Below are 24,402 nucleotides of genomic sequence, written 5' to 3' on the forward strand. Positions count from 1 at the left end.
GGTTGTTTTGGAGCATCGCTGCTGGCAGTGCGGACTTCTCGTGTCTTCGTAGCAGCACTTCCTCTTCACTTTTCTCGGGAAAACAGTTCATCCTCAGTGACTTGCCGAACTCCACGCCGCAACAGGCGGTGCCCCCTCCGAGCAGTTACTGTATCTTTAGCTTCCTGTCGTCCAGATCAAAGTGTAGACACTGCGTAGTTGCAGGTGCTTTCTAATCAGCGGTGGACTGAAACCGGGGATAGCTGAAATCGTTAGTGAGCCGGCTTGCCCCGAGTCTTCGGACGACGCGCACTTGGCGTGGTTCGCTCTGATCGGAGGGGAGCGACAGCAGGCTTTTCCTACACCCGGGAGACGACTTGGGTTGTCTGGGCGCAAGCGGTGCACGTTTGACACCGGCGCCGGGCGAAGTTACTGCACGAGAGTGTTCCAGGAATCCATGTGCCATTCCCCCGCGTTAAAGAAACCGTGCGCATCAAATGGTCGTCAGCTGGCGGCTTAATTACACCTGCCAGGATTGCTGTGAGTGACACGACTCTAGCATAACAAGAAGCACTGCCACGCAGGCTTGTACTACTCAGCTGGAGACGTACACGCCTTCACGATAATTGACTGGTGGAATCGTACAGCTTATCGAATGTCTTCCGTCTTTTCAGTCTTCTTGGTAGGAGCCAGAAAGGCGTGGATTGGCGGTTTCGTGTTGAATGCAGCAAGGTACTTGGAAGCAGGGGCTGCGTGTTCTGCTGTCAGAGGCCCCGGATTCAGCTCGGCCGCGTCCATGTCCTTCGGGTATTCGATGTTTACTTCACCTTTCCTGTGAATAGACCGGAGAACATTCACAGGAACATCTGCTATCTACCGAAATGTCAACAGGGATACACGGACGTAGGTACGGGTGCACCCCAAATCAAGCACCAGCTGGCACGTACTGCGCTTCCGCTGTGATCGAGGCATCTGTCTATAGCACTCTCCAGCGATGATGTACGTGAACGCACTCCCTCCTGTGCCCCCATTCTAAAGCAGCAGCTCGGGCGCCTCTTCTGACGCATGAACTACGATTACGATGTTGCTACGTACACGCGGAAACCCACGGCTGAATATCCACACAAACACAGTCTACTGGCGCGCGTGCATACACACATAAACAGCCTGGAAAAATGAGTACGCACCCCTATCACCACTTGCACGGCTAGACACATCGTGTAAGCATGCACAGACGACATCAGACAGGCCCCCGGAGGGACTGCTGTTGAGCCACCCAATGTAGGTGTTTCCGTATCATCCGAGTGCATCTTCCACAGCGGTACGCCCGAGCATCTTCTTGTACACGTACTCGGAGAGAGCGCGGAGACACCGAACAACCAAAATCTGATTCTCCGGCACTTTCCCATTTCGAAAACTTACACGACGACCAGCCGAGCAGGGTCACCAAGTGCGGGCTAGGGTTGAGTGTGCTTGCCCCGCAGCAGTATTTCTCTAGGAGAGTCAACTCCAGCCTACTGTCTAGACCCCTGAATGTACTCTGAGGAGAAAAAGAAAGACTCGCTGCCTTCATCCAACCTACTCTCGGCCACACGGCGAAACGCAGCAAGCACGCAAGACTCATTTTGTGGTCGGTATGGCTTACAGTTGCTCCATATAAATAGATCCTTTTGACGATCTACGGGGTGTCGAATCGCCTGACACCTGACTGTCTCCGTCTGGATTCCTCCCGGCAAGTAGAAGTGACTTTTCTCTCACGCGCTGTCCTGTAATGGGGGACTGTAGGAAATCGTGCAAGCCTTTTCGCTGATGTTTCTCTCTAACTGTCGGGGCACGAGAAATGCCCCTTGCGATAAGCTGATCTCCTACTGGGTCGCCTGACATCATTAAAGTGAAATCTCTACCCAATGCAACCTACAGATTCGTAAGCCACAGCAAACGACACGTTCGACAAGCGGGGTTCAGAGAGGCATACCTTCGAATGATACACTTTGCGCGGTCTACCCTGGCACGCCTGAGATCGAGTAATGGCTGAAAAACCTTTAGACACAACTGCGAGACGGAGATAGGAAGTGATACCGTGACCACGAGCCGTGCCGCTGCGGAGGCCTTGAGATGAGGTTTCTAGTTTTTGCACAACAGTCTTTAGCGAACTGCTCCGGCCAGACCACTGCGTTCCGGAGAAGAGGTGTGCTCTACACTGAAGGCGAGGGGAGGGCTACTGAAGAAGAACTCAGAACGGTCTCGCATCCATGGAGAATAGTATACTGACCGACTTCGTGGCAGTTCCAGCAGTCTTGCATTCCAAACAACCTGAACACCCTCTTTCACGAACAGCTTTTCATACGCTCAACAGAAATTGTAGCTCAACGTCTAAAAAGACAGAACAGCAAGACGAGGATACAGGAGCCAGCTCGACGAACAAAGCAAAATAAATTCAACTAGCTGGGTTCCGCGGTTAAAGAAAAGAGTGCCTCTAAATACGTCTTCGCGATCACGCACGAATGAGATGGGGGTGCACGCAGACCCACCTTCTTGACGAAGTAACCCTCTATCAAGGGCACCCGCCCAGGCTCTGTATAGATGCGTTCATAGTCGTCACCATATGCAGACCAGAATGAGGGGACCTCTGCTCTGCCGGCTGAGCCAAAGCGCTCGCGACCCCATATGAGAACTTCCCCACAGTCCGTGGGAACAGCCAGTCGTTCTCCATCTGGCGAGATCGCGACATCCGATGCTTTCTTGTCAAGCAGGTTTACTCGGAGAGGCGTTGCAGAGCATACACACCTGCGTCCGACACATACAGAAGCGGGGGTTCGGAGATATCTTGTGGAGAATTCTGTGCAGTGTTCAGTGCAGCATGCGCACACGAACGGGAATCGCGGGCTGCCGATCGGAATCTCCGTACCACGAAACCCCAGATCATGCGCGCCGAGAAGAAGTATGTCACGCACCACTACGAAACTGTCCACACCCAACGTCCCTACCCAACTACGCATCTTCGCGACAACAATTAGCAGGCATGCACGCTCCAGGTGCACACCCAATGCCCCCAACTGCAAGACTCAGGTAGAGAAGCACAAGCCTGGCTGACAATGGTTCTACCCGCGCTGCCAATCCGTACATCTTCCCGAACGAAAAAAAGGAGTACAAAAGGAAATCGTGGTAAGTCACCGCAGTGGTCTCTCCAAGTACTCTCACAACTAGAAAGAACATGGTCAGTCAGCCCTTGACAGAATCTATAAAGAACTACGTCTCGCTGTCCTGCTCTCCAGCTTTCAGGCGAGCGCGCACCCTTGTTCCGCTAAGCACACTGCCAGGAAGTAGGACCTTCGTGGAAGAGATGACCTTACCCTTCCACCGGACGAGAGAGGAGGCCGTCGACGTTGCTGCCCCAGACCCAAAGCTCTCCGTTTTCATCTACTGCCGCTGAGACGTTGCCGCCTGCGAACAGGACACCTTCGGTCCGGTGCTCCGCCGTGGGCATCGAAATGAACCCACTGTTCAACGCAGAAACACACTTCCCTTCTAGCCCTAAGTACATTTGTATACAGACTGTCACTTTACGCTCGCTACCCTCAGAAACAAGAAGCACTTAGTGATAGGACCACGAAGAAAGGACGAGACCGGGGATGTGGCGCGTAAGCAGCAATCCCAACTATGCACTTCTTGCTCTGAGGTTGCTAATCCAAACAAAAGGGCAGCATGTACGAAACGGCTTCTACTGCTATCAGTAAATCGGACGAGCGCAACGCACCGATACCGAAAAAGGCGCTCTCACCTGCAGCAACGGCCACTGCACGTTTGCCCTGCAAAAGCCTTCTTGCATGGAAACAAGCCGTCGACCGACACGATGCAGTGCTGCTCCCTGATGGCTTATCCTTTATATTCCCGAACAGGGCCTTCACGTTGCTCAGTGCGACGTGACTCGGTAACAAGTCGTACGGCTGAACGGCGGCGTGCTCCTTATAAGACTCTGGCCCTGCCTCTGGTGTTGCGAGCACGTCCAGGTCCTTTCCCTGAGAAAGAATACAGGCGCTTTCTACTGCTATTTGCCCCATTTGACCCGCTCCTGCTGTTAGAATGTTGTTGGAGATATCCAGAAAGACGGTATGCGACGCTCCTGCAGACACAGAGCGGCAGCACACGGAAACGCACACGGGCGCTCTTTTCTTCAACAATAAAGTTCGGCTGGCAGAAAACGGGCAGAGACTGAAGCTATCCGTTGTTGCAAACGCGTTTGTATGTGTGCAGGTGTCAGGTACGGTGTATATACAGACACACATACATTGAACATGTGTGTATATGGTGAACGCGATACAAAAAACGATGTACAGAGGTAAGTACAGCTTGATTGTTACCGAAAGCAACATCCAGGAAGAGCACTTCTTCACTGGCTGTAGGCAGATGTGATATCAGCTCGTCGGGAATGGTGGCGATGACCTCCTCTTCTCCTGGATCCGTCCTCCTTAAGGAAATCAGGGAGATTGGCTTCTTCTCCCACTCCGGCCACAGTCCCCATTCCTGCATCTTCTCCTTGAAGCGAGCCTCACTTTCGAACTCAAGAATTCTGTAAAACCGCGACAGAAGCCACTTGCAGTATTATCAGATACCAGTCAAGAGCAGCGTCGGTCAAAACACGCTTACCGTACCGGAACTGAAAGCGGCTACGCCCCCGTAATAAACTCCCGCTGCTCCCTAAGCGGTTACCGAGGTTCACGAAACTCTGAGGCAACCTCCCTGAGCTTGCTGGGGTGCCGGCACAGTCAACGAACGCAGATGCATCAAGCCTGGTGTGACGTGAACGAAAAAAACGTATTCGGCATAGTTTCCCCTCTCGATATCGTCTTTTCGAAAGCGGAGAACGTTCTCCGGGATTCCTGCGCACACTACGCAGAGCTGTGGAGACAGATAGAGAAGCGCAGACAGTCCGTGTACCCGCTTCTGAACCGAGGTATACGCGAACATCGAGACCTGAAGGCGAAACGCAGTCCTCGCCCTCTGTGATACAAGCAAGGTGGCCAGAAAGAGAAATCGGGCGATCCCCGAGAGGCGAAACATGTACTCACTCTCTGCCGGGGCTCATGTACGTCTACGAGCTATTCACGTGCGCACCCATACACGACCCTCTACTGCGGGCTACCTCGGGAAGAATTACCCCCTGGCGTGGGGAAGGCGGTCGTGTACGCAGTGCCAACAGCACACCAGCCGAAGACGCGACACCGCCATTTCTCGAGCGAGATGACGAGACTCGACGTTTTCAGTTTGACACTGTAAGCGTGTGTACTGCTATAAGCGGTTTTCGAAGAGCGAGACCTCGGGAATCCAGCCTCTGAACAACTCCCATCTTCTGCTCGCGAAGACGAGGGCAGCCCGGTATAGCTGGAGACGCCAAAGAAAATCTGGACACTACATATAGCGCTCGGATGCTCACCTCAATCGCGTTGGAGTACACAAACAGCCCTCCCTCTGGATGGTGGAGCTGACACGTTTCTTCAGCTTCTGGTATCCACGATGAGCGTTCTCCTTTTTCTTTTCGTCGGCGGTGCCCACTTTGGCTATCTGACTCTGCCACGTGATGTATGGAGAGCCATGACTCCTACTCTCTCGCCTCTCTCCATCACTCCTCGAGGCGTCTCTGTGAGGAGACGCCGACGGCACCCAGGTTGCACAGCCGGACATACTGTCTGAGGCCGGTGAAGAGACGAAGTCGCACCAGCTGTCAGGGTTCTCGGCAAAAACGAAAGGACTCGTATCTCCGAGACAGAGTATTTCCAGGTACGCCGGAGGCAGTGCTAGTGCTCCACTCGCCGCTCTTCCCCATACCCACAGCGCCTGGCAGTCGCTCAGAGCCGCGCAGGCATCGAGTCCGCACCGAATGTCAGTGATCTGAAGGCAGCGCAGACTACCGTAACCACAGTCACTTACGAGGAATCTGTGTCCGCAGCATCTATATGGTAGCCTGTGTTGGCATCAGCAGCGGGGACAAAGACGTGGAGGATGCGCATAGTCAAATATGGCGCGACGACCGAAGCCACAGACTTGGAGATGTGCATATCAGCACGAGAGTGGCTGAACGAGGCGAAGAAGATGTATCAGGCGCGTCTTGCAGCGCAATCACAAAGCATCCGCCTGTAATACGGGGGGCAGAGACCAGTCTCTGCCTCATATATCACATATGCCTGTCCTTACTCATGCACGATAGTGGACCTTCTACGAGAGAGAAGCTCGGGCACTCCCTGCGCTGCTGCGCATCTTGCACTACACAGTTCCTCGAGAGTGCGAAACGTAAATGCATGAATATACTCTACAAAAGCCAACCAAGATCGCAGTCAAAGGCCTCCGTCACAGCGGTCACAGCCACTTCTGAGATAGAGCTCGCCTCAGTACTCCGCACACCCGGCAGTTGGAGACCACCCGCGAAGCAGAAACCGCCCGGCACGGCGTCACACACGTACCCTGAAACGTAGACGCATCTCGAGCAGATACATGAAGAAGAATTCCCATTCACTACTACGAATGCATCGGCTATGTCGCTCTTCACATGAATGCTTCCGGGTTTCATCTCTGCGTTTCGGGCTACAGAGACCGATCAAGAAACATCAGATGGAGTGATGCAAAGCAGCGCAACGTGTGCAGGGACGTACCTTGGCAGCTTCATGCTCAACAACGTCATCGGTAGCAGTGAACCTCGTGACCGCAACGGAGAAGACTTTCATATCCAGCGGCTGGGGACGTGAACACGAAGTGAAGTGGGAGAGACCCAAACACCCAAAACTATTTGCTCCCCACGCAAAAATAAGACCCTCCGTAGTGAGAGCCAACGTAAAATCGCGTCCGCATGCTACCTGGCAAAGCAGATTGAGACACACAGTCTAGGAGCAGACCGACTGTACATTCTCAGCGTCGGAAAGACCCGCGTGTCGCGCCTCAAAAAGCACCGTCGCTATCGGTGATGATCTTTATCTACATAGATAGACGTAACCAGATCTCATAAAGAAGAATGCCGCGCTTAACCCCGGACCCGCTCAGCCTCGTGAGCTGCTCGATACTCTCAAGAAAGAAAAGGCTCCAGGTTCGGAGATCACTACTTCACTGAAGCAAGGCATACTGTGCAGACGTGGTCGTCACACGCACAGGCATCTACAGTGCATGTCATCAGGTTCCTGTCTGCTGTCACCCCCTGTTGTGATTTTGTCAACAGAAACCCCGATCCTGAGCCTTTGCTGACTGCTTCCTGAGACGCTGTGGGCGGCGTCGACTCGACAGGTACGCCCTTCCTTACCTGTTTGAACCTCAGGGAAGGCTGTCCTGGGATCAGAACCAGAGTCGGGATAGAGGCTGTGGTGAGTATACGCATCTTCGCGCCCTCGACTCGACTGACCGTGTCCCGCGGCCCTGGCGTCTTGCAGCGATTGGCAGAGGAGTCGTGTCTAACCTTCTCCCCAGTTCTCTCGCTTTCGTCTCCCTTTCCTCCCGCTTGCAAGTCCTTCGTACTTGAAGTCTTCTCAAATGACAAACTGCCGGACCTGGACCCGTTCCCAGCGGCCGCCAAAAACCGATGCCGCAGTCCTTTCGTCTTTCCACTGGACACTCCCAAACCGAGGTCGCCAGAGTCTCCCGCGTGAAGCAATGGTCCATTCTTGTCCGTCCCTCTCCCGGCCGCTGTCGAGTGTGATTCCTGCGCATCCGCAGCACTCCGACCTTCCCCGACGAAGTAACTCTCCAGAAACGGCGCAAGCACGCTGCCTCGGTATGCGTTCCGTGAGGAAACAAAGTCACTTCTTGAAACTAAACAGTAATCCGCACAGTCTAAGTCTCCCAAGTCAGGGAGCGCACTCTCGACGGAATTCCACGAGAACGATGTGAGCTCTTCCAGACGGAAACCCTTTGGGACGTCCGCGAAACTCCGGTACGACGCTCCAACCTGACAAGAAGTGGCACTCGCACGACACAAGCCTGCAATTCTGAGCGAACAGGAAGCTCGCGTGTGCACGTACTGAATTGTGGCCCTGTTACTGTTTACTAATCCAGAACCGTCGAACTTCCGAAGAACACTGGACAGATGCGCGCTGAGAGAACCAGATATATACTTACTGAAGCAAGCATATCTGCAATGCACAACCATCTGCCAAAGTGCCCTCCGAACTTGCTGGACGTAGCCGTACACTAACGAGAAGATGCACCACTTCCACGTCTCCTCGAACAGACGCTTCTGTCCCTTTGCAGCAACACGCTAGCAGAGCGCAGACTCACACACACTGGAGTGGAAACAGCCGGGGGGGGGCCTTTACACAGCGACTCAACGAAGACAGTGAACACCACACTCTGTTGAGAGTCCAACGACACAGCGAAAAACATACGCTGTGCGCGGAGACCTTACCTGTCCTTCCGCGTTCGAACCCCACATCCACAGGCGGCCCATGACGTCAACAGCTCCACTATGCTGCACTCCACAGCTGCAGAATGCGACTGGGGTATCCTTCAGCGCGCATATCACAGACGGCTGCGGAGTCCACCACACGTCCACTCCTACGGGGCAGAAAGGAAAAGAAGCATATCTGGCCAAGACGGATGACTCTTGCATGTGACACGGGACCATCAATACTTGACTTCGGACAGGCTGTCAGGAACCCCCCTGTCGATGGGCTACGGGCTGCCGCTTTCATACTGGAATCTGTTCTTAGACGGTAAGGGCCACCAGGTTGGGCTAGTGCTACATCGCAGCGGGGGCTCCCGCAAGCACGAACGATCATGCGTCAGAGACCGCGACGCGAAGGACCACACATGCACATCATGAGGCAAACGCGTGGGTGTCTGTTCTTCTCAAACACAGATATCTAAAACTAAAGCGAAACGTAGAAGGTGACGTGGAGAGATATCTGTATTGGACGAGGGGCTACACGTATGCTGAACGAGCCATGCATACGTTGAAGGATATACAGGAGCTGAACCGTCACACTTAAGCAGCACTGGGTGCCGATACTGGCAACCATACCCGCGCGAGCCGCCTCATCAAACGCGGTAGAATCACGTTCAACAGCTTCTGGTGGGACGCTTGACAGATGATCTAAAGAGAGAGAGCCTGCAGCTTCTGTATTCGCTTCGTCCAGGCGACTATCTAGCAGCCGGTCAGCCTTCACAGGAGCCGTGGGAGTCCCAAGCCCGAGCTGGCCTGAGGCATTTAGTCCCAGAGAAAGAAGTCGTCCTGACAGCGCTGATCGAGGCACCTGTCCACCGCCGTCGTAGTTGATGACTTCCGTGTCCACTCCGAAGCTGAGACAAAAGGAACAGAAAACTCCTGAATCTCATCTCTTTGCGCAGTTCAGAACTGCGCCAAGCATGCGTACCCCACTAATAAAGAAGACTTCAGAACGCTATAAAGCGGCGCAAGAAAGAAAGTCGATGCAAATGGACAAACCTCTGTCAACCCTCGAACCGAGGGGCACAGCCAGCTATACAAGCACACGTAAGTACTTCCGTACGTGTGGACATATAGAGGCAGGAAATACGTACACGTCAAACGCGGCAAGCTGACTGTGCAAGACTTGTACAACTTCAATCTGAAAGCGCGCCAACAAACTCTCGACAGCGTGATGGCAGCGCAGACACATACCGTTGAATGTGTATGCGAGAAATTCATGCGCGAGCAGTTAGTCGCGTTGCTTCATACAGGAGTCAAGTGTCCCTTTGCTGCGTCTGCAGATCTCTTCGCGATGCACAGAAACCCTGACACTCGAATGCCAGGGCAGCACAGGACGCTTACACTCGTCTAGAGTCAGTCGCAAGAGCTTCCTGTGCACCTCTACCCGAACGAGCAGGACTTGCGCCGGAACAGAGCGCGGACGCTCCCAGTTTGGACTTCTCTACCCTCGTCTGAATGCTTTGGTCAAAAGTCAACCCATTGGCAGGGTGTACGACGGCAATCCACGCAGTCAACTCCGCAGCCAGCAAACTATGATTGTATGCTACCACCGCCTTGACAATATTATCCGAGTCTTCTTTCTTGATGTTCGGGTCGCTAAGCCAGTCAGACACTTCCCGGGAACAGCTGAACGTGTTGAACAATTCTTCCTGCGATTGCAGCAGCTCCCTCCGTCCAGGTATTTGTGGGGCAGAAAGAGAAAGAGGACAGGATGGATAGAAAAGCCGCGCTGCACGAAATAGTGAAGAGTAGGCGCGCAGAAGTGACCAGTCTCGAGTTAGATAGCAAACATGACACAAAGCCCATGAGAGATACAAGAGAAAGGGATGACCCCTCCCACCGTAGAGCCGTGGGTCACCCCAGGAGTCGAAAAGAAGGAGAAGAGCCTCAACGAAAAGCTCCTTCATGGTTTCAATATAGCCATTCCAAAGAGAGACTAAGCCACGCAGCGTTAGAATCGAGATTGCAATTTCGATCTGCGAAGAACGGAGAGACCGCGTAGCTTCCTCCACGCGCTCGAAGTCGGCAATGCAGCGGGACATCAGAAGATCTCGACCTTCACGACCAAAAGCCGTTCCCATTCCCGCTCCGGCTTCAGATATTAAGATCATTGTCCATGCTAGGAGCGAATGCCCGGCAAACAGTGCTGTCAATCTGGGGGGGCAAAGAAACAGAACCAACAGTAAGGAAGAAAGTACTGAAGTACACAGGGCTCCACTAACTTGAGACAGCAAGGCGATGCCAATAGCGGCCGCATCTCGACAAGGGAGAACAGCAACACAGACAAACCGAAAGGGTAGTGCGCAGCAGTTGCCGTACGAAACAGACAACAAAAGGCCTGTACACACATATGAGTAACAAAAGTATGTGCTATGGCAGCGCACTTCCTGTTCCGCATGAGTTCCAGTCTTTGTTGTTTGTCCCGCCGCTTAAGAGGACTTCGCCGGGAGTGAGGGCGGAACGACGAGAGCACAGGAAGCCGAAACAGCATATCCGGGACAACCTCGAGGTCCTGCTAGTACCTGGGTTCGCTGGAATATGGGATAGACACCCACGGACCCTTCCGGCCACTGTCGAGTCGGCAGTCCTCTTTCACATACTCCGACGCGGCGTGCTGCTATTTGCTCACGTCTTGGTTATGAGAACAACAGCGTACCCACACCCCTACATGGAAAGACTCGACAACGATAAGTACGCGTGCCCAGGACGAAATCTCTGTCCTGCGATGGACGCTTCCTAGCCGCAGGGAAGCTGCGATCATCCGGGTCCCGCGGAGCATATGTGCCGCTTCCGTATACCCTTTTGGAGACCCTTCAACATGGGCAAGAATTATCGGAAATCACTCTTAGAAGCGACAACGTGGTCAGGATGTTGACTGGTCGGCTGAAGCCAAGCTATTGTTGAAGAAAATAGCTACCCGAACAAGAATGCGCGTCTGCTCTACCCTCGGTCGTTCACCTCCCTCTACACGCGCGTGTCTACATGCACACAACACAGGAAACAGAAGCTGAAGATGTCTCTGTCTCTCTGTTCACTTCACCGTACCTCGAACTCTGTCCTGTTTCACTGAGGACCCTCAGAAGCCTACATCCATCAAGCATGCCCAAGTGCACGGGAGTGAGGAACTTGGCTAGCTCCACGTCACTGTCTAGCTCGATGCTCTTCAACACTTTCCGTTCCAGTTCCTCCACGTCTTTCTCTTCGGCTCGTTTCTCACGCTCTGGTCCCTTCTCTCTGGCTTCCATCACGCCGTCCAGAACCTGAGGCAGGCGCCGGCGATGAATATTTCTGGTTTCCCTGGCGTTCACTGGAGAGGCGCCGCCGTCGCGCGCAGGCGAATCCACGGACGCAGACGGTGGCGATGTTAAGGACGGGGCGAAGAGATTCAGAACGGACATTCGACCTGGGGAAATCCCCGCTCCGTCGCCATTCCCCGCCACAGCCCCCGCACCGTCATTTTCTGCACTCTGTTCCAAAAATCGCCTTACAACCAGTAGTCGGTACTGGGCCATTGCCGAATCGTGTGCATAGACAATATTGCTCGCGAGCAGTTTCCCTACAAACGAATCAAATTTCTCCTGGTCAGGAGTGAATATGCTACCGCGGAACTGCTGGTTGCGTGGCCGGTAAGACTGCACTCCTGACATCGCTCCCCCTGTTGCGGCGTTGGCCAACACCAACGCCGCAGCAAATGGTGACCGGGCGATCCGCTGCGCGAATGCGACAGTCTTCCGTCGGATATCCATAAGCAATGGCGTGGGAACAAGGTGCTCTCGGAGCGCATGAAGTAGGAGAAGTTCTGTGGAAATCATCTCTTCCGTGGGAAGAAGCTCCAACTTCTTGAAGCTTGCCCGAAGGAGCATAGAAGAAACTTGGTACAACTCCTTCACATCCTAGAAACAGCAGCGCAACCGAGACCTGCTACCATGGAAGTCACACTGACTTCCCTTCCCAGACAGCAAGAAGTGTTCTTCTCTCCGCAATGAACCAGGCACCGTCGATTCTGAACAACAGGCGTCTTGCACGTAATCAGAGAGCCCAGATGCTTGACTTATTGGTGAGACCATCGCCAGCAAGTACAGAACACCGGTGACGGAAAGCGCACCTTCATAAGCACTCTCTCAAATACATGCAGTTCCGCAAGTGCCGAGGGTTCTTCTGTCGCAACTTCCAGGCTCCACACAGCGAACTCAGATGGAAGCCTCGCCTCCATATATCGCCGCCTCGAGCGAACTGCACTGTATGCTTGAGTAGACTGAAGTAGCTACTCTTTCCATCGTGGAAGAGCTATGAGAGACTAAACAACGCACCTGTCACACACGCGTAGCTTCTCTTAACCAACTGTTTACACACTGTTACGCAGGCATTTCTCAGTACACATGTGAGACGAGGAACTGCGTACAAGTACGCGCTGTGCTTCATTTGACTCTCACAATAGACATGTATCTCCGGGCAGTCACGTTGACGGTCTTGACCGAAGCGTCCACCATTTTTTCCTTCAACTCCCTATTGTCCTCTTCTTCTTCCTCCATGTCAATCAAAAACTGCTCTTGACAGCGAACGAGCGTCGTTAAAGATACCACTGCGTTGTTCTGAGCCTCTTCAAGAGACGAAATATCATCAATACTGTCCGCCGGCCTGGCATCCCCCGAATGACCATCAGGTGCGCTGCTTCTTCGTTTTCTCTCCTTGGCATCTTGCTGTTGAACAATGGCCTGCATGCGCCCGAACCAGTCAACTTCATCGGCCTCAGGCACAGTGGAGATGATGTAGAGAAACGAGGAACTGAACTCGACGTTCAATGCATGCATGATGCAGTGCGCGAGAGTGGTCGGCACGCTCCGAGCCTGGAAAAAGAAGACGAGCAACCGCAAAACAGGCGACACGGAAAAAAGAAACAGCCGTATCCCTGTCGTCCGTTGGGTCTCACTGTGAGTTCAGTAGCACTCACATGGCCCGCACCCAGGTATCACATATCTACCCCCAGGACGGCAGCAGCACCCAAGCCCGCGAGACGGTGCATGAGCACAACACGTTGAACACCGAGCTCAACTACAGGACACTACCAGTCGCTCGAGTTTAGATCGGCGCCAGAAGCAAGACTCCGTTATCCGCAAAAAAGTAAGGAACAAAGAGAATAATACCCATGAACGGTGTTTATGTCCCAATCCCGCGCACGCAGTGGGAGCAGAGGACGGGTTCCTGAGTTGGAGTCCCGAAGTGAGTCCGCGCAAGCGAGCGCAAGGACAATTCGCCCTAACACGTCCGCGTTCCGCCCGCGCACAACGACGGCATCAGTGCCTCGACCGTGTAGCAGCTGACCGTTCTCAAAATCGAATTGAACGTAGCAAGAAGCTCCCATGGACGCATAGCGACAACCTGTGAGGCCTGTAACAGCGGGGAGAGACAATGCACAGACTCAGTCTTAAACTCCTGAAGCAGTAAGCAGCCTAGAGAATCAATAACTTGGGAAATCTCAATCACCTACCAACGGGTGCCTCAGGCACAGCATGCTGACGTAAGGTTTCTTTGAAGCCGACGGTGCTGTCTTACAGATCGAATGTGTCCCCCTCCACGCTCCGCAAAATGTGTCTTGGAGGCTTCACACCCCTTGACCAATGTAAGCAAAAACGTACTGAAAAAACATGTTCTGTCCTGACCGCAGCCGTAATGTAAGTCTTGCACCCCCCTTGCAGCGCTCCAGCCTCGTGACAGTAGTTACAGTAGGTTGCAATCGACAAAGAAAGAGCGCGCACGAAGGCGCTCAGAGCATTTGGCTCCGTTATCGAAGAGTGGCATTTCATACCAACGTATACCTTCTGCATCTTAAACAGTCGACATGAAGTGTGAATAAAAACAGGCATCATGACAGCTCTTTCCAGTACAGTCGTCGGACTAGCTGAGCATAAGTCCATAAAACACCCTTCCTAGAAGACGAGTCTCGGGACCGAATTTCACGAATGCTTACACACGATTAAGGTCATAAAGAAAACTCCTGTCGGCCGACCCCACGACAGAGGAAGAAGTCACTCAGGAAAGAAAGGAAAACAGAAGCGACAGGAAAACAAAAGCGGCCCGGCACATTCTAGGAGAAAACCGAGCAGAGTGGCTCTCAGGCGGACACGGAACATCCTCATCTGTGAGAACTGCACAACGCATTCTACACCAAGACCAAGCTAGAGCCGGATGGAGAAAAACAAGGAAAAACTCCGTATTCCCTTACTTGGAGGACAGACATCCAAAGAGCTACCATCAAGCAACTCTCATGATGCCGCATGTTTTGTCGCTCATCTGGTAGCATTCTGCAAAAGAAAAGAACGCCAGCAAACTTCACACAACGAGAAACGGTGCAGCTGCCTTCCCAATAGACCAAATGATTCCTTCTCTTGTAGCAGCGAGAGGGAAAGACAAAGGATTCTGCGAGGACACAGGGGATGCCGCAAAATGCTAAGGCAGAACACGAAGCTGTAGCCACGACAGCAACAGCAGCCGACACCGCTGCTAACAAAACGGTGGACCATCGAACCACGGCAAGAAGACGTTCCTCGGCACTAATTTCGGACTTCACAGAGAACCAAGGCGCAGCATTGATGCCGGCGAGCAGCCCATGTCGACGCAGCTCCAGGTAAACGCATCTTGTCTAACAGCACTCGCGTACACAGCTGGTTAGCCGCGAGTTGTAACAGACAGATAAACGGATGCTATAGACGGCCATAAAGAATGTCCTCGTGATATGGCGAATATCTTCATGCACAGTGGACGCCGAGCGAAGAAGCTAGATGAGACTCTTTTTTCTGACTGTGCTTGCTACTTACACGAAGCATAGCTTTGTGGCTGAACCTCAAAACGCTGGGTCTGCCTTACTTTTCCACTTGTTTCCACCAGAGATCCGGTCTGAAGAGGACGGGCAATAATGCCTCGACGGCGTAGACAAAGGGCAGCGGCCGATCAGGAAGTTCACTTGTGTACATTCTGACAACTCGTTTAACCGCGGTGGCGACAATTTCGCACGCAACGAGTTCGCGCACTAGCCGATCAGCAGTGTGCAGAAGAATAGCCTTTTCCATTTCGTTGCTGTGCCATGCCCAAGTCGTACCCGCCTCTCTTCTTGGTGTGGAACAAACGGAAGCCCCACGTCCCTTTCCTCGACCTAAATGACCGATTAAGTCCAACTGAAGTTTGCTTTCCCTCTTGTTCTGTCCCGAGGCCTGCGTCTCTTCCGAAGCTTGCTTGCGTGCAGTGTGTTGCGAAGCAGCCTGCGCTTCGGCTTCAGCTTCAGCCACACGGTAATGAATACGAACGTCCATTTCGAACCACAGAAGCCATAACGTGCAACTGATGTTACTTCCAAAATGATGAATCACTTTCCGCAGGTGTCCGCCGTGTCTTAGAAAAGGCACCCGCTGTCTTAACACGGCCAGGATGCGGTTATGGACCCCGGGGGAAGGGACAACCCCGCCTGTTTTGCCTCCCGCGTCTCCCCGTCCTCCACAAGTAACCGCGGGGGATGACGGCGCAAGCTGGCCTGCCCCCAGGGAAGAGCGAGGAACGGATGAGTTTACCGGGGCACTAGGCCTGTGGCCCTGTACCGTAGACGCGGCACCAGGGGCGAATTGAGATGGGCTCTCTGAGATGCCAGGACCAGCACCTGCACCGGCTCCTTCTCGACTCCTACGGTAGAGTGTCATAAGAGGGAAGAGGAGATAATTTTCAGGGCGAATAGTAACAGAAGCCGGAGCGAGGACAACAAGGAACTTCGAGCTGGACCAGGGCAAGCACATGCGCAGAACACTCCTCTTAGCAGCTTCTTCCAATGGCGGCGCTATCCGGTCAATCGTATCCACTTGAAAATAGTCGTTTACAGTCCCAACCTTCGGACGGCGACCGGCGGCACAAATAACCGGTCCACTGAGCAGGTGAAAAAGTCAGGAGGCACACAAGTCGAGACAGTCGGGAACCGACACTGTACTGAAGGTGATGCCGTGTGTCCGGCGTCAGGTAGTCACATTGCATCGGACAGAGAAACCGGTTTCACTCGGGACGAAGAAGAGAGAGGGACACGCGTCTCTCTATGTAACGTCTTGAGGCAGAATGCCTCTGCTTCCCCGCGGAAGACTAACACACGCGCGACCTAGGACCGCAGAATTCCAGACACGAAGACGTATATGGAGCTGCGCGCACAGTTGATGGTGCGAGGACGCATGTGAAGCATACGGATACGGGAATCGTGTGAACCGCTGAGTGAGAACCTCCCCCCAAAACAGAAAAACGACAGAGCTCCAAGGCGAAACACGGAAACTCACACCGAAAGCACTGCGCTGAGTCGCACCTACAGACATCCGAACGGCATACAACACACAAGTGGACGAGCAAGCGTACATACAGGTAGGGGCAATATCACGCCCATATGTCAGAAACACACCCGCACACTATTACCTCTGCTTGTCACCCACTGTACCGTGCACACAGCTAGTATTTGAGCAGCGAGCAGGCGGCTTCGGCAAGCTCTGCAGAAACCGGGAAGCATGCCAGCTAAAAGACATGCTGTTTGGATGTGGATCCACTCGAAACCTGTCACGGTTGCAGCTTTTAGTACAGAGGCCTCCAGCGCTGATTCTTTACGACACAGGTAGTCAGACTGTGCTCCGGTCGCTCTGGAAGCCCGTGTCAGAAGGCCACCACAAACTGCCTTCCACAGACCGGCACACGACCACATCGTTACACGAGGAGCCACGGCCGCTAACAGGCCTTCACATGCCACACAAGAATGTGCGTGAATGGAAATCGGGAAAGCTTGCAGAAAAGTGGGCAGCTCCGCTATAAGGACAGGAAAAAAGAAGAGAATGCCAGGAGGAACAACCGTCTGCCTGTCAGAAGCGTCGTATCCCAGCAAGAAGCTCACCACCCTGTTTTAGGTCCCTTTGCAAGCGTCCAAATTGCACACTTGTGTCCGAACGCCCAGATGCCGTCGTCGGCCTCATCTCTGAGACAAAGCAAAGAAGGAAGAGCTACACAAAAAGATGAGCCAAAACCCCCAGCAACGTGCACCTCGCAAGAAAATACGCAGCTTAGACACAAGAACGCTCTTTCACCAGAACAGCACAAGCAGCCAAACAGAACAGTTGCGCAGTACCGTTTCGGGGAGGAGTGCAACATAACCATACAGACTGATGTCCGAACGTCACCAAACTTGGTAAGTGACAGCGCGCAGACGGACGATCTGGTCGCTCGGCGAGGACTTTTACACACCTCCGAGGTACTTGAGACACGGGGACACAGGCAGACAACTGCGGCACGTGCCGAGATCACAGACAGGTTCATAGCTCTGTTGGGGAGAGGGCCCAAAGTTGTGCAGACGGACGAACCGTACGGACCCTTAGAGACTCAACATGCCACGATCACGACGTGCCCCCCAGGCAGAGGGCTTGAAAAGCATTACCCGATCGTTTCGTCGAGAGGCTGGTAAGGCAACAGATCGTTGTAACTGCAACCGAAGAGCGACGCTGCGACGTGAAGAGCGGGCTCGACGTCATCATTACGAATTTCAACAACGGCCGGGCGAGTCCACGACGTCCCATCAAAGATCACCGCAAACTGAGGGTGGTTCGATATTCCCTCTCCATCAACAGGAGGAGGATCATACCTGAACAAAGTTAATAGAAAGGGAGACCAGTGAAGTCTCCGTGCAGCATGGCACAACAATGCTTTCTTCCCTATTTGTACGTGGTCTGCCAATCTCTACCGCACCGTTTCGAGATGGGGACAGTCCCGAAAACACTGTACACGCAAGCAAATGCCACGACTGCCCAGACGATGGAGGTCTAAGCGGCAGCCGTGGCCTTCCTCGTTGTTTTGTCATGTACGCTACGACGTGAGGTGCCGCGCCAGCCGAGTTCAAAACTGCTATATTCGTTGACAAAAAAAAATATCAGCTTATTCTCTGGAAAAAGAGTCACAAACTTACTCCTTTGTGATCTCGGTGGCGCATTCGCCATTCGTAAATCCTCCGCTTGTGTCAAGCGTTCTCTTAGTGATAAGCGTCGTGCGGCCTTCTCCTCCTTCAGCGCCTCCCCCGCCAGGAGCCTTTCCACCCAAGAACTTGGCAAGAATTGTTTCTGTGAGGCCGGCAGCACCCTTTTCACCTTCTTCCTCCACCGGACCGGAGTTCTTTGACAGCCGTGTTTTCCAACGACGGCGCGCCTCCGATACAAGGCTCCCCAGCTCTCCCTTACATGGCGGCACCGCCCGACGTTGCAAAACCCAGTAGTCGTACAAAAATCTTCGCGAGATGCCACGATCCAGGTCATCCAAGTAGGCTTTCAGCAAAGGTGCTAGCTCCCTGCAAACTTCGGGCGAAGAGCTGGGCATCGTGCCCGGGAGGAGCAACTGAGATACTTGCAAGCCTCCGAAGGTGAAAGATGAACGATCCCCTCCGCCATCGCCTCCACCGATGGATGGGAAGCGCAAAGACCGCGCGACCGCTGACGGATGGCCGAAGAAGAAACACCACAAATGAGGCGGTCCTAGTGCCATCAAGTCCTCGGTGACAGCGTCGTATGGAGAACAGTGACGGGATAGGACCTGGGGGTTCAGCAGAACACAAGTAGGCAGGGATGAAGATGGCGGCAGAGACTAGAAAGGCGAACACCCCATGCATGCCTGTTTTTCCCAAAGCACGCGCCGTAGATATCTGCAAAAGAAAACGAACCCGCTCCCGTCGCTTCGCAGTGCTGCGAAGGCGATAGCAGTCCTGGTACTCCGTCCACAAGAACACGGCACCAGTACGTACACGGCAAGGAGACACAGCGCCTACAGTTCGGCGACTACCGGGTCTCCTGCCATTAGTATAGAAAACCCTGAGCCCTCGATCCGGCCAAAAACGACTTCACGACTGCCAACAACCCGGAATTCTCCGCGATCTCTCACTGCACTGAGCTGCCACACCCCTGTTTGACGCGGACAAAGTATCGGAGACAGATCTGCTCTCGTGTGGCTGGCAAGAATGGTTTGCTGAAGGAAAATCCACATAACACGGCCTCGAAAATAAAGACACAGGAGCCGGCTCGTATTAAACGGTTGATATAGACGTTTCACCGCCGGACGCCGCCCTTCTCACCTGGAAGCGGGGGGCAAAAAGGCTGAGCCGATTTTGCGGATTGGGAACTCTCATGACGCACTTCGCGGCCGATCCGGACGTCGGAATAGCGTTGTAAACCTTCACCAGCATGTCGCCCGCGATTGTATAGGGAAGCGGGTAATTGAAAGGCTCTGAGAACAATATATAGGGAGTCCTGGAACGATGCTCCGCCTACACTTATGTAGACATCCACCGAGCCAGATACGCGGGTCTCTCGACACGCCAACAGCGACAAAAAAAGCAGGCCGCCTATCTGATCTAGGGATAGTACGCGCACATCACGACTACGCTTCTTGGTAAGCAGACGAACCGCTCGCGATGCGGCTACGTCTTCACCAAGCTTAGACTGTACTAAAGAACGGGCAGGCGGACACATGTCAACTTCTTAGAAAGCATACACTCACGAAACAAACCGACCCCAGGCAATATTCATTCGCAGTCACGTATGCATCTTTGGAAGCCGGAATGCTGCGCCCTCTACCTCTTCTGATACACCGGCCACATGGACAGAGAGGATCACCAACGAACGACGATACACACCTAACGTCACGCGCAGAGTAACTCCCCCTGAGCTTCGACGTCCGCTTACCAACACAGTGAGGCACGAGGGGAGAAGCGACCATTCGCAGACCAAAACCCTCGACTGCACAAAGCCTTCCACATTTGGCACTTAAATGAAGATCAGTAGGACGTGCTGCTGCGCGCAATACCTGGCAACACCTAAACTCCGTCCGGACCGCTGACCTAAAATGAAGGAGAAACAAAGCCATGCCGTATAAAAAGATAAGGCCGGGCGACAGGGCAAATGAAAGGTGAAGCTCACGTTCGAAGAGGCAACAGCATAAACCCGTCACATACATGCCTAAACATCTACAAGTGCACACCTGGACCCGCACACATTTCTCTTCACACGTGTGAGTCGGTAAGCTGTCCGCTGCACGCGCGATTCCGGCTTTACACTTACTTCGAGTGAAATCGACAGACGAGCGTTTTGCTTAATGTCAGCACCACCAGCCAAGAACCTAGAGTCTATCCATTTGAGTCATAAGACGCCGGCAAACAGAAAGTTCGGACCACTTGGCGGACCGCTACGCTCACCGATTCATTGATCCAAATATCGCGTGTACTCCATCGACAACCTCGTGGAGACCCCCGCTGAACAGTGCAATAGTGTAAAAATAGCTACTCCACCCCTCTTGGCCGGCCTGAACTAGGCGAAAACCGGTGCAAGGCAACACTTCAGCACCTCATAGTGGGTGTTTTTCGAAAACCGATACGCGCGCTGCCAACCTCTGAAGCAACATGACGCTTCACCGAAGAATCTGATTGAACCCCGCACGGCAAGAACAATTAACTGAGGGCCAGACAGAGACGCCTACAGCAATCCGCTAGCTGGACGCCAGCAAATTCAACTCTCAAGATGAGGAAAGAGGTAGAAAAACGGCGCCTCGAGGCACGGCACCTTCTGCTCAACCACCGAGAGTACTCACTTATTACGAAGCGCCCAACTTTGGAATGCAGGTGCGCAGATTGGGCCAAGCATACGTCTAACCAGTGTCAATTCACCCGAAGCCGCCTTCGGCGACGTCCAGTAAGGTTGCGTTAGAAAGCAGCTCTCCGTCACCCTGGCCACTTCGTGACCAACAACTGCGGGAGAGCGTTCTCCGACACACCAGCACGTGCGTCACGCTCTTTTTCTGTTGAAATTCCCTCGGTTTCTAGGTGCACTGCGCTCGCGCGGCGCTTCTCGTAACACGGAGCAGCTGTTTGAGAAACCCCCGTGTGGAACCAGTCTGTGATTAAAGTAAGTACGGCTTACCAGAACTCCTGGTCATGCACGAGAACGAAAACGATTCCTTTGTACTCAAAGCCGGAAAGAGCCCAGTCTAGGACATCCAGATGCAGCTCGTCGGTTTCAACCCGTCCCGATTCGACGTAGGTCTTGACGCAGTCCGCCACGGCCATCAAGCTACGGTAACCCGAAACGTCCAGCACGTCCCCACCATACTTGACTGCATAAAGTATACAAGCAGGGGAGTAAATGTGACTTCTGTCTCAGCAAGACGTCTGCGGTACTAAAAGCATTTGGCGCTGAACTTCTTGCGTCGTTGGGACAGCAAGAGGATAAGAGAACGGAGAAAAGAAAGAGAAAAAACGATGCAAGCTGCAGATTTATATCGCTTCTCAAAGTATAACGCGATGAAGTACGTGAACAGATTCATGAACATCCGTGCAACGACAACATAGATGACAGAGACGTGCACCTGCCCTATTGTCGAAGTGTTCAGCGGATGCATGGACAGCACCTGCTCCGTGCCCCAGTGAAAAGCCGTGAAAAGTCTCTGGCGCAGTCTCCTCATGCGTTGCTCTGCCAGCAGGCAGAGACAGATGACACCCGCAAAGGAAAGAAGCACTGTCGACAGTCATACGCGCCTTCACTTCCATCCAGTAGAAGTGAGTTACGTACCGCCTCTCGAACTCTTTCTCTTGCTGAAGGCACCGCGCCTCCGCGCCACATCAAGAACGGATTCGTCCATCTGGTCGTGAACGATTTCGCTCAACGCCTGGAAGACCTTCCCATCTAACGCCCTTACCGGGGGCTCGCTGATGCCAAGCCTGGGACGTTCTCCGGTGTAGTACTCGTACAGAGCAAGAGCCAGTTGCTTTCTCATCTCCGGAGTGGTCAGCGCATGTGCCACTATACCAGTGAGCCAGGAAAGATTTTGTGAAAGTATATAAGCTCTTTGCATTGCGACAGACCACTTGGCAAATGCTTCCGAAAGTAAGGCAACCTTTCCTTTGGGTTGCTGTGGTAATTTTCCCCTCGAGTCCGTGCTCGACAGTGTGCTCGGAACCCTGGGAGAGAGACTCTCGCTGACATTGGGAGCCCAACGGTCCGAAGCTAAAGCATCGGTCAGCTTCTCCAACTGCTCCGCGGCCTGAGCATCGTAGAAGAGTAGCAGGTGGAACCATGAGAGAGTGGGGAGTTCATGAAGCCGTTGTACCCGTTGGGCCCTTGTGAGCAAGCAAAGTTCAGATTTGACGGCATCGAAACGGGATTCTACATCCAAACCAATTGTCTCACAAGAAAGCCGGTTACCGAAGTCGGCAATCCAGTACATGCGCCTGTGCGCGCCGCTAGCGTTGAAGAGGAGGTCGGCCCATAGAGACACTGTCAGGTTGTCCAAGACGTGCTGCGGCAGCTGAATGACGCAGTCACGCGCTCTCGAAGATATAGGAGCTGCGCCGTCTGTAGCAGTCGGGCCTGCTTCAATGACGTCATGTCTGAACCCCCGCCGCTGAATGCCCGCGCCACTTTTGCTCACACAGTGCCCCATCCTTTTGATCGGAGATCCGGGATGGGAACCGGAGACGATCAACAAAGAAAGGAACTTCAGGTGCTCACCATGACGACGAGCACCGACAAACAGTCATAGTTGGTACTGTCGAGATGCAAAGATGACAGCCCTGTCAACACTCCCCACGATAGCGTCGGAGGTGATAGGAAGTCTCAATCATAGGGAGGCTCGGAAAAGAGAACCTTCGCGAAATACAGGGTTCATCGACCGAGAGAAACACACGGTAAAGTACAGCAATTGTGCGTCTCCGACTGAACTACCGCATGGTACCATAACCCCAGTCACTCACAAAGATATCGCCTCGAAATGTACACTTTACACCCCCATGGCAGAGATGCACAGACAATTCACAGTCACTGAGATGGAGTGGGCGCAACCACGATGAGACAGAACGGCCTGCTCATCCACCTGATGGCCACAGGAAAGAGATTGAGCGACTTGCATTTCGTGTTAGAGGCCCTCGCGTGTGCGCGTGCATGTGTCAACAGAAGCGGTGAAACCAGTAACGGGACTGGAGAAAGATCTTCTGAACGTTTGAGAACAGATGATAGATGTCGAGGTTCAACGAATGACGCAGGCTGACTTGACTTTAGCAAATGGACTCCGCAGCGTCCGGGAAAACAGCGTCCAGCTCGGAACAACTCGACCAAAGCCGGAAGGGGCGAGAAAGACAGAGTCCGAGGCGGCGGCCGGCCTCTACGACAGCGACACTGATCGAAAGAAAACCTTTTCGACACCGGAAACTTTCTGCTCTGTCCCCTGCCACCAGTAGCCAGTGAGTGGTATGTGCCGCTAATCCAAATGAAAACATAAGGCAAGGAATGGCATACTTCTAATCGAAAAAGAAGAACAAAGCCCTACGAGTGATGTTGGGAACGCGGCTGATTAGACTGCCGATCGGGGCTCCAAACAAACTACCGCCGCTACGTCAACGCATGCGCTCCCGCTTCTCCGGCCCGGGAGGCACCAGCAACAGCTAAGAGCAGCCACATGTTCTCTGGGACAGCATCTAGACAAGTTGACATTCGTGGTGAAGACACAAAGACCACTTGTCTGCTGGGATTTGTTGTTCGTGCTATCGTCCACGAACTTAGCGCAGCTGTTACACAAGAATCACCCCGCGCCGAGGACTCGGCTCAAATGGTGTGTGACCGCAAACAGTGGCTTGACCTCGCTTGCCGGCGGCCTGCGTCCGGGCAGATGCGGGACGACGTAGTCTGCTCGGTTCCCTGACCGGCTTGTTTTGTGAGCACATGCACGGGCCTACACTGGGTTTCCCCTAGCGTGTGGTAGGGTGAGGTGCGCCGGCACCTTTTCACTTCCCTGGAGGTCAGAGGAGTCACTTCGGCTGGGCACCGTCTTCCTGTCGACCGGCATCGGGGCGTGATCCCCTGTCGGATACGTCTCATGTTCCCAAACTGGCACTCCGCGTCAGCTGTTGCTTAACGATACACCTTAGCCTACGTAGGCCGCTGACGTGGCCGGGGTCTCCCAATATTCCG

General features: G+C 53.5%; 1 protein-coding gene across 1 annotated transcript; it reads right to left on the reverse strand.

Annotated features, from left to right (window-relative positions):
- On the reverse strand, nt 1-24,130 carry CSUI_001081 (regulator of chromosome condensation repeat-containing protein). The gene is made up of 25 exons (XM_068061287.1): nt 22,009-24,130; nt 21,361-21,553; nt 20,640-20,696; nt 20,131-20,285; nt 19,521-19,672; nt 18,369-18,985; nt 17,844-18,047; nt 17,307-17,387; nt 15,269-16,312; nt 14,628-14,706; nt 13,727-13,792; nt 12,838-13,251; nt 11,450-12,297; nt 9,746-10,558; nt 8,978-9,255; nt 8,363-8,511; nt 7,265-7,906; nt 6,627-6,827; nt 5,414-5,868; nt 4,341-4,549; nt 3,761-4,102; nt 3,333-3,423; nt 2,511-2,766; nt 1,625-1,893; nt 1-811 (listed from the first exon to the last, which is right to left on the reverse strand). Exons 1-25 carry the CDS (start codon nt 22,877-22,879, stop codon nt 628-630), a joined length of 8,670 nt encoding a protein of 2,889 aa, XP_067926744.1. The 5' UTR covers nt 22,880-24,130; the 3' UTR covers nt 1-627.
- Between the last annotated feature and the right edge of the window lie 272 nt (nt 24,131-24,402).

This window comes from Cystoisospora suis (assembly GCF_002600585.1).
Source record: "Cystoisospora suis strain Wien I chromosome Unknown contig_426, whole genome shotgun sequence".
NCBI classification, from domain to species: Eukaryota; Apicomplexa; class Conoidasida; order Eucoccidiorida; family Sarcocystidae; genus Cystoisospora; species Cystoisospora suis.

What these genes read in the sequence shown, in the direction of transcription:
- CSUI_001081 (XM_068061287.1), bottom strand. Translation starts at nt 22,879, where the DNA reads ATGGGGCACTGTGTGAGCAAAAGTGGCGCGGGCATTCAGCGGCGGGGG. An exon ending in CCTCTCGACGAAACGATCGG is followed by an intron (nt 17,388 to 17,843) that starts GTAATGCTTTTC and finishes GCTTTGTCTCAG; the next exon opens with AGATGAGGCCGACGACGGCA. An exon ending in TGGTGGAAACAAGTGGAAAA is followed by an intron (nt 14,707 to 15,268) that starts GTAAGGCAGACC and finishes TTTCTTTTGCAG; the next exon opens with AATGCTACCAGATGAGCGAC.